This window comes from Oryx dammah, unplaced genomic scaffold (genome assembly GCF_014754425.2).
Source record: "Oryx dammah isolate SB20612 unplaced genomic scaffold, SCBI_Odam_1.1 HiC_scaffold_18, whole genome shotgun sequence".
Classification (NCBI taxonomy): Eukaryota; Metazoa; Chordata; class Mammalia; order Artiodactyla; family Bovidae; genus Oryx; species Oryx dammah.
In genome coordinates, this window is record NW_024070202.1 from 113,829,285 (window position 1) to 113,839,366 (window position 10,082).

At 58.4% G+C, this 10,082-nt stretch overlaps 1 protein-coding gene across 1 annotated transcript; it reads right to left on the reverse strand.

The window, feature by feature from the left end:
* Window positions 1–3,824: 3,824 nt before the first annotated feature.
* On the reverse strand, window positions 3,825–9,488 carry CRYGN (crystallin gamma N). The gene is made up of 4 exons (XM_040260432.1): window positions 9,468–9,488; window positions 7,226–7,474; window positions 5,416–5,561; window positions 3,825–3,957 (listed from the first exon to the last, which is right to left on the reverse strand). Exons 1-4 carry the CDS (start codon window positions 9,486–9,488, stop codon window positions 3,825–3,827), a joined length of 549 nt encoding a protein of 182 aa, XP_040116366.1.
* Between the last annotated feature and the right edge of the window lie 594 nt (window positions 9,489–10,082).

A 10,082-nucleotide genomic window follows, 5' to 3' on the forward strand; every position in this document is an offset into this window, starting at 1 on the left:
CCCTCGGTCCACCGGCCCCCTGGCCTGACTTCAGACAAATTACAGGCCTGCCCACAAGCACTTTGCTGGGAATCCTGTTTTTCTTCCTGAGATTGAGAAGCAGATTGGCGGGCACATAGGCAGCAGAGGGCTGGGGGAACAGGAGGTCACCCAGAAGCACAGGCCTATCAATGAGGCCTGAAATCACCAGTTAATGAGGTGCTGGGGAGCAGGAGAGTTCAGAGAAACCTCTGGAACTCCAGAAGGGCTGCTCGGCCTGGCCCCTCCCCAGGGTCCCCGGACTGGACAGAACTCCTCAGCCACGGGCGAGTCTCCCTTAATTCCCAAGGAAGGGATTATTCCCACTGTACAGCTGGAGAAACTGAGGCATGGGGCAGTGACTTGTCCAGGACACAGCCTAGCAAGGGACTGAGAGAAGATCAGGGTGGAGACCCCGGGCTGGCCCTTAATCCTTGCTCTGCCGGGGTGCCTGGGTGACCTTGAGTGTGTCCTTTACCACTAATAATCACTATTCATACGGCACCTTCTCAGAGTTACTTGTTTGGCTTTTACAGCTGTGTAAACAGCTGGAACAGGGCTTCCCAGGTGGTTCGGTGGTAAAGAATCTGCTGCCAATGCAAGGAGATGCAGGAGACTGGGGTTCCATCCCTGGGTCGGGAAGATCCCCTGGAGAAGCAAATGGCAACCCCCTCCAGTATTCTTGCCTGTGAAATCCCATGGACGGAGAAGCCTGGTGGTTGACGGGCCATGGGGTTGCAGAGTAGGACGCACACACGAGCATACAGCCAGAACAGCAGACATGCTCGAGCTCCTGTCACAGAGCCGGAGACTGCGGCCCAGAGAGGCTATTTGGTTCACGCTACCGGCTGCCGTGTGTCTCTCCCAAATTCATACGGGAACCTCAGATGTGCGTATGTGCTAATTAGCTTCTGTTGTGTCTAACTCTGCGACCCCATGCACCGTAGACTGCCAGGCTCCTCTGTGCGTGGGATTCTCCAGGAGAGAGTACTGGAGTGGGTTGCCAGGCCCTCCTCAGGGGATCTTCCCTACCCAGGGATCAAAGCAGTCTCTCTTAGGTGTCCTGCATTGGCAGGTGGTTTCTTTACCACTAGCACCACTGGGAAGCCCTAGAACCTCAGAATGTGACTGCATTTGGAGATACAGGGTCTTTAAAGAGGTGATTATGTGGAAATGAGGTTGTTAGGTTGGACTCTAATCCGATATGACTGGTGTCCTTCTAAGAAGAGATTTGGACACAGGCAACACAGAGAAAAGGCCAGGTGTGTACACCGGGAGAAGACGGCCACCTGCAAGCTGGAGGTGCCAGCACCTCGATCCTGGACTTCTGGCCTCCGGAGCTATGAGAAAACAGTTTCCATTATCCTAGCCCCGCACCTACTGACACGCTTTGCTCCCAGTTCGCACCAGGTCCTGCTTCCTCCTGAACCCTTTCCTCACGGGTCACTGGGAGTTTGAATGAGGTGACACAGGGACTACGGTTCTGCGTGTGTGACTGCTGCTGGGTGGACTACTGTTACCTTAACTCTTGTGAAATACACCCACATATGCAAATGTGTGTGCAGTCTAGTGGAGTGATGAGGAGCAAAGGTATCAACCAGGCCCAGTTTGAACCCTGACTGCTGTGTGACCTTAGGCAAGTTGCCTAACCTGTCTGTGTCTAGCTCTCCTTTGCAGTGGCGATAATAAGCTTATCACAATAATGGTGTTATTGTATGTAAGCTTCCCTGGTGGCTCAGACAGTAAAATCGTCTGCTTGCAATGATGGAGACCCAGGTTCAAACCCTGGGTCAGGAAGATCCCCTGGAGAAGGAAACAGCAACCCACTCCGGTACTCTTGCCTGGAAAATTCCATGGATGGAGGAACCTCATAGGCTACAGTCCATGGGGGTCACAAAGAGACGGACATGACTGAGCGACTTCGCTTTCGTACATAAGTAAAATGACACAGATTCCACTCTTAGAGAGCCCACACCAAGTCAGTGCATAAGATAAAAACTTCAATGGAAGCATCATCAACATCAACACTGGGGAAAGGGGTGTGAGGTCCTGCAGGCCGGGGGCCAGCTGGACTGCTGACCCCTCCTCTCCCAGGCCTCACGTGGAGCTCTGAGGGTCAGACAGTTGCAGGAAAGACCAGTTGAGCAGGCACAGGAGCCTGGCTTCAGGCAGGGCCTCCCCCACCTGGAGACAAGTGTGGCTGAGCTCAACCAGAGAGATGGCCTCCCCCAGCAAGCCAGCAGAGAACAAGAGCATGGCTTTCGGCAAACCCTCTTCTCGACTCACAGGAGGCAAGGCATTGTGGGCTCTGGGTCTTGCACTGGTTTTCGGTGAGTTTCATGGTAGTTTCTTCAAGCCCTTAGTTTAGATGGAGAGAGCTCAAGACTCCGGTGGTCAGCTGTGGGCAGGAGGTGTGTTACCTGGGTCACTCCCGGGGTCCAGCAGCTTACTTGTCGTCTCACTGAGTGGGGGGGTACGGGGGTAGGCTGGACACTGAAGTGTGGGCGGGGAGGGGTCCGGAGTTTCTTTTTTTACGGTTGATTTATTTTTGGCTGTGCTGGGCCTCCATCACTGCACACGGGCTTTCTCTGGTTGCGGTGTGTGGGCTGCTCATTGCGGTGGCTTCTCTTGCTGTGGAGCCCGGGCTTCAGTCATTTCCGCTCAGGGGCTCAGCAGCTTTATCTCCCAGGCTTTAACGCACAGGCTCAATAGCTGTGGCGCTTAGCAGAGCTTTGTTGCTCCAAGGCATGTGGGATCTTCCCGGATCAGGGACGGAACCCGTGTCTCCTGCATTGGCGGGCGGATTCTTTACCACTGAGGCAGCAGGAAAGCCATGGTGGTCTCTTATTCCTGGAAACCCCATTCCCTCCCAGGCCAGGTTCCTCCTTCCCTGTCCCCTGGGGGGGATGTGTGTGTGTGTGAACGCCCCTCCCATCAAGCCCCGCCCACAAAGGTGGGCCCACTGCCCTGGAGAGGGCCCACCGGGCAGAGAAACTCTGTGAATTCTCCTTGGGGTGAAGAGAGTTGGGGTCCTGGGTTGAGCAGCACTGTGAGAGTCCGCGGTGGAGTAGTGGGTGCTCCCCCCACCTTTCAGCCCCGAAGGCGCCTCCTGTCTCCTCCCCTCCCCTCTTCAGAGCCCACCTGATCAGGCAACAATCTCTGCTTCTTCCAAGCCCTTCAATTTCTCTCTCCTTACAGGCTGTAAGGGGTGATGTGCCCCCGCGGTCAAGCCCATTCTTTTCGAAGGTTCTCCCCTATGAGATTCTCCCTGAGATGCCGACTCAGGGGCCCTGGGTCAGGCTTTGGTGGTGGAGCGGACCAGACGGCATGGTCCCCTCCCCCACCACTTCCCTCCCCTCGGTCCCCCTCCCCCACCCCATCACCCCTCCCCCATCACGACCTCCCTCCCCTTCTCCCCTAGCTGGCCCTGGGCGGCATTTCGGGCAGAGGAAACACCTCGTCCTGTCCTAGGTCCAAGGTGGTGCCTCCCCATGTGCGTCATTGGCTTTTCACACGTGAAACGACAGGGCTGCACTCCACGACTGGCAGGGCCCCTCCGGCCCTGACGTTCTCCCAGCGGGTGCCTCACCGCGTCCCCTCCACCCTTCCTGGTCGGTCCTTCCAGGGCCTGGGGCGCCCCCACCCCGCCACCTACCCGGTCACAAAGGGCAGAGAAGTCACTCAGCGCTTGGCTTTTAGGACGTTTATTCTGCACGGTCCCGGGGTGGGCAGAGGGGACTGGCCCTCTCCTCGGGGGGTGCGGCCCCTGGTCGCGGCCAGACCTCGGTGGGCGGGCGGGCGGGCGGTTAGAAGTTGGCCACCCGGCGGAGGGATTGGACGCGTGCGCTGTGGGCCTCCCAGTCCGAGAAGCTGCGGAAGTCGCCCCTCTCCACCAGGTACATGCGACCCCGGTAGTTGGGCTCCTCATAGAGAACCCACCTGGGTGGAGGGCGGCGGGGGGGAGGGCGAGGGTCAGGGGCCAGGGCTGACCAGATCTTGGCCTCGCAGCCCCACTCCCCACCCCTGACCCACAGCCGCCACCCCGCGCCCCTCCCACCCAGACTACACATCCTGGGGCGTCATCAGACAGCTTGTCTTGGCCATGGGCTTACATATCTCTTTTTCAAATTGAAGTCACAGGAGGCAAAGGACGAAGGCTCCATGGGGAGTGAGCAGAGCCTGGGGCCAAAGGTAGCATCCACCACGGGCAGCATCCAGTGACCCCTCACCCCTCTGAGCCTTAACTCCTCTTAGGCAAAGTGGGGCCTGAAGTCCCTGTAGTCAAATCTTAGCTCCTACCTCCCTGCCTTCTTTTCTAAACAAGCCCCTGGGACCCCCAGGGGTGAGTGGAGGTTGGGCCTCAGGGCTCAGGGCACCTTCTACCCAAAGGTACGGCTCTGGCTTCACAAGACACAATTTAGCCAGCAAATGGTTGTTTTGGAATTCTCCCCCAGATCCCCAGGTGCCATCAGCTTGGGGCAAACCTGGAATTTCTGAAAGACCTTCGGGTCAGGGCCCAGGGCCCAGCAGCCAACATCAGCCATGCCAGGAAAGGTGGGGAGCGTCTTCCTTCGGTCCCTGGCATGACCACCCGTGGCACCCTGACCCTGTGCCTTAAAGGATCCCCTAGATGCTGTGACAAGAGCTGGGCTCCTGGCACCCATGTTTTAGGGCTCTTCTGGGGGCTGGAGCTGAGGTTTGGGGAGACTCCTGGCTCCAGAGCAGGGACAGTCTGACTTGGAGCCAAAGGCCTGGCTGTCATCCCAGCAGGGCTACTCACTGCAGGGTAGGGATAACTTTCTGGGCCTCAGCTTGCTCCTCTGTAAAATGGGGACACACCGTCCACCCAGCCAGGTAGATGGGGAGGAGATGGCCAGCTTGGGTGCCAGCAGGGGCTGTGAAACTTGACCTGATGGGCGTGCACAGTGGGCGCAGAGACTTCCTCAGCTGGTGGAAGGAACAGGGTGTGCAGGGAAAACCCACTCAGCCACGCGGTGCACCAGAAGTGAGCCACCGTGAGGTACATCTCGGGGAGGCCCGCTTAGGGGGGCTGGGCACTTGGTAGGAGAGAGGTCCAATACAGGGTCAGTGAGGGGTGGGCAAGTGGGCAGGGCCACCCTGCCCAGAGCAGGCTTCCCCTGGCTCAAGCAAACCATAGCCCAGCCCAATCCTAGAGAATGACTGTCTGCAAAGGGCCCCCTGCCCTTTGCACGGGGGGTGGGTGGGGGCCCTCTGGAGCCCCGCATCCCCTCACCCTGGCCTTCCTGGGCCAGGGAGGTGGCTGGGGGAGGGAGGGAAAGGGTCTCAGGGCAGGGGACAGGCTGACCCTCTGCTGGGGGTCCGACGCACCCTGGCATGTAGGGACCCGTTGGCGGAAGCCAGGTGGGTTCTACTCACGCTCCATCCCCGTACGCCTTGATGGCGTTGACACAGTTCTTGGTCCAGCCCCGACTCTGAAGGAAGGGACAGTCTTCCTCGAACTCCAGGCACTGGCCCGTGAAGTTGCAGCCCTCGAAGATTTCTAAGCGGAAGTGTTCCCCGTGCTGCGAGCCCCCACCGAGAGCGAGGAAGGGAAGAGGGTGAAGGGAGCGCCCACAGAAGCACATGTGAGTGGGAGCGGAAACTTACCCAGGGCCCCAGGGGCACCCAAGAGCTCCTGGGCTGAAGAGCTAGGGAGTGCCCCCACCCAGCCCAACACCCGCCCCTCAGCCCAGAACTTGCAGATAAGATTTGTTTGGATGAAAGGCCATCTATTTCTTTAAAAAGATTCAAGGTCTCAAATCAATCTCCTCTCCTCTTTCTTTAACTAAAGAACCCAGGATCCAGAGAGGGCCAGCCCTCCTGGAACAGCGGCCGCCCTCGGACCAGCCTGGGGCACTGGGCTTCCTCTTGCCCAGACACACCACAGCATTCCTGTGCCCATCACCCCTCCGGCAACCCCGCCCCGGGCTGCAGGCCATGGGCAGCTTTTAAAGGATAATATTTTACAAACTGTAACAGAACCTTTTATTAAAACATGAAGCCAAAAATCTAAAACAAATAAGAGATCTCATTTGCTGAAATCCCTGCTGGCTCACTGGGCCGAGGACATACCCTCTTAAGAGTCCCCTATATTTCCAAAAGCCCGAGGCGGGCCAGCTCCCCTTGGGCTCTGGCGCCGGCGGGGGCTGGGTCTACGCCAGAGCTGGCCCCAAAGACAGCTCTTTATGAGAACAGCATTCAAAAGATACCCGGGATAGTTTTCATACAAATAGCATTATGCAAGACCCAGGGCCAGCCATGGCAATTCCTTTTTTCCAAATGTCCATGACCTGATGGGAAGTCTAAGAAAGCATTCCTACAATCTGAGAGGCTGAAGCCCAGCCGGGTTTGCAGCCCGTGTGGAAAAGAGAGAGGCTGAGGGGTTTCCACTCAGGAGGCCCCTCCCCTGGGGTCCTCAGATGCTCGTCCAGGGAGGTGCTCCTGCAGACACAAGGCCTGAGATGCCCCAGAGTGGCTCGCCCGGCTCTCCAGAACCAGCCGTGTCCCGCCCTAGCATCCAGAGCCCACAGCAGGCCGGTTAGGACTTGAACTTGGGTGACTCCCAGGGAATGGGAATGCCCGTTCCTCAAACCCCACCCTAGGGACAACCAGACACACACAGTCCTTCGCCGAGGAGGAGTGACACCCCTCATCGTCCACCCTGTGAAATGGCAGCCGTCTGCTGGGTCCTGTCCCCTAGTTCCTGCTGCCTGGCCAAGGATACCTAAGCTTCTTCCATCGGCCACTCCATCGAAGGCTCCCGAAAAGCGTTACAAGGTGATCTGCCTGGTGGACACACCAGGCCCACGTGAGCCTTACTTTAGCTGAATGCTTCCCCCATCTGGTTGTAAATCCAAACTTCTGATGTTTCCAATAGCATCTTAAGTGGAAATTTCAGCAAGATTTTGGCATCGGAAATCGAAACTGATGCACGGCTGAAAATGCGGGCATGAAAACTCCCAAGGGCTCTCTGATTCGGACCCCACGTGTGACAGTGGCTAGGTCTGTGTGGGGACATCTCGCCGTCTTGAAGATCCCATGGTCTCACCTGTTCCTAAAGCTGGGAGGGTCACCCCCCTCCCAATACCTGTTCCACTTCTTAAGCAGGCTCACGGAGCCCTGGATCACTCCAGCAGGAAGCCCCCCAGCCCCACGCCAGCCAGGTGGAGGACCCCGGCCCACTCACCATCCTCACGGGCCGACAGGAGCCCATGTGGTCGTTGTGGCCGTTCCAGCGGTAGAAGTCGGGGTAGTCGCCGTGCTCCAGGATGAACTGCTGGCCCCGGAAGTCAGGGTGGTCGAAGCAGACCCAGGCCCCACTCTCCACGCGGACCGAGTTCACCCGGTTCATGAAGCCTCGATCCTGGAAGTTGTCACAGTCCCCAAAGACCTCCAGCTTCCTGCCCGTGAAGTGCTTGCCCTCGTAGAGTGTGATCTAGAAGAGCCAGGTCAGAGGGCACGGGGTTGGGTGCGCCTCTCCTTTCAGTTCTGGGAATGGACACTTGGGGCCCATCACCCCCACTGAACCCTGAGTCCCCAGGCCAGACCTGCTGCATACACTAGGTGCTCAACCCTGTCTCTTGATCAGGTGAGAGAACATATGGACTGCAGGCTGAGTCAGCCGCAGTGCCCTGCTTCCCCACCCTGGGGGCCTGTGGTTGAGCAGACAAATCTCAGAAGATCCGAGGAGACAGGCACTTCCTCTTTACCCAGGGGCCCCTGCGGAAACTGCCACTGCAGTTTTTAAACTCAGTTTTTGTTCATCGTTAAAACACAACATCCAAAGAAATGCTTCCAGAAGAAAACACTTCACTCAGGACTCGCCATTATAACCAAATACTCAGTTTTCAGAAAGTCAGGTTTCTGGGACCCGTCTGCTTCACCGGACAGACTGAATCCAGCAGAGCCACGTCAGGGCCTGGCGCGGGATTAACGGCTCAATGGTTTTTCAGTGTAGCCGTATCCCTTTGTGCCCGGCCACTCCTCCGGGTGACATGCATGTGTTAGATCTGGAGCTTTTCTAGCCCGGCGGTCAGTTCAGACACTGTGCTCCATGGTGATGTAGCACTGAAGGGTGGCCTCAAAGTGGACACTGTGGACCAGATGGTAACCAGACCTATTGTGGTCATCATCTGGTAAGGGATAAAAATATCCAGTCACTACGTTAGACACCGGAAACTAAGCCAGTCTTGTCAGTCAATTGCACTTCAATAAAAAAACAAAACCAAACATGAACCGTATCAACCTCAAACTCACTTTCTGCAGAGGAACCTAACATTCCGACCATTCAGTACCTCTTCAGAGGCTTCCTTGGTGACTCAAGATGCAGAGTCTGCCTCTGCAATGCAGGAGACCTGGGTTCGATCCCTGGGTTGGGAAGATCCCCTGAAGAAGGGAATGGCTATCCACTCCAATATTCTTGCCTGGAGAATCCCACGGACAGAGGAGCCTGGTGGGCTGCAGTCCATGGGGTCACAAAGAGCTGGACACGACTGAGCGACTAATACTTTGGGCTCCTAGAAGGGGCCTGGCAAAGTAATGCTGCCTGGGCCCAGGGACTGTGCTCATCCTGTGTGTGTGCCGACTCTGATGGTACAGCTGCCTCCCTGGGCCCCTCGGAGTTAAGTGAGGCCAGAGGCTTTGGCCAAAGGGACGTGCGTGGACTCGGAAGCTCTGGAAACCTCTCATTTCTCCTCTCTGCCTCTGCCACTGTCAGGGTGTAGCTCTGCAGCACAGAGGGTGCATGGACCGTGGTGGAGGGGAGCTCTTGGGGCTGTTTGTTACTGAGGTATAACCTAGCCCACGCAGACAGATGTAGTAATACTCTCACTCACTAACCTTGAACGCAGCCCCTGGGGTCCAAAAGACAGGGAGCTAGAGAAGAGGGGAGAGCTCCAAATTTACCCTCCTTCCTGCACCAGTCTATTTGAAGGCTCTCCTCTCCCCCAGATATTCAAGGACAACTGGTCACCCACAGAATTCGGAGGCCCCCCTCAGATCTGAACAGTTGTGCAGAGAACTAGTCCCAAGTGCCCCTGGGCGGATTGTGAGGAAGGAGCAGCCACATTAGAACAGCCTCAGGGAAAGAAACGGGGCCCAGGGCCTGCAAGGCAAGGCAGGGGTCCCCCACCGCAGTCCAGGCACCCCTCACAGCTCACCACTCTGCCTGCTCCTGGCTGGGGGTGGGGGTTGGAGCCCCAGAGCCAGTGCTTGCTGGAGGGGCTGGAGGGAGTGTTGGGAGGACTTCCTAACCCCCACATCACAGAGGTGCTCAGCCAGGGCCAGGCTACCCCCGGGTGGTCAGATGCAAAGGCCACCAAGCAGCAATTTGCCACCCTCCGCCCCCAGCCCCCCGCCCGAGCACCAAGAGACACGGGAGGGGTTTCTGGGCCCTGCCATGGGGCCCTGCGGCTGCCGCGGGCACTCACCTTCCCCGAGCGCTGCGCCATGTTGCGCCTGGGCCGCCTGGAGTGCCGGCCCGCGGGCCTCGGGGGCCCCAGATATAGCGGGCGGCGCCCTGCTGGCTCAGCGCCGCCCCGACAAAAGATTTGCTGGGCCGGCTGGTTAGTGCTGTCGGGCGTGCTAAGCCCGCGAGGGGCCGCCCGGCCGGAGCGACTCGCCCCGCCTCCGTCTGGGGGTCTCCCTGGTGTTCACGGGGGTCACCGCGCCCGGCTCGGCTGGGCTCGCCTCGGCTCGGGCCGCCGAGGCCCACTCTCTCTCTCTCTCCCCCCCGCCCCGCCCCGCGCTGCCCCCCGCTGCCGTGGGGCGGGGGTCTCCAGGCTCCCCTCCTCCTCACGGAGCCCTGAGCCTTCCCAGACGGCCGGCCACTCCCCCCTCTCACCCGGACCAGGGCTCACCCTGTTACTGAGTCGTTCTCTGGGTGAAGGATGGGACCCCAGGCCCCAGAGGGCAGAGATGACAGCCCCTGCCCACCACCTGCCCTCTTCTCTTGTCCAACCCAACTTGGTGTACCCCCACCCACAGTGAGGCCAGACAAACCCAGGGTTGGAGTTCAGCACAGAGAAAGGTTTCTTGCAAAGCAG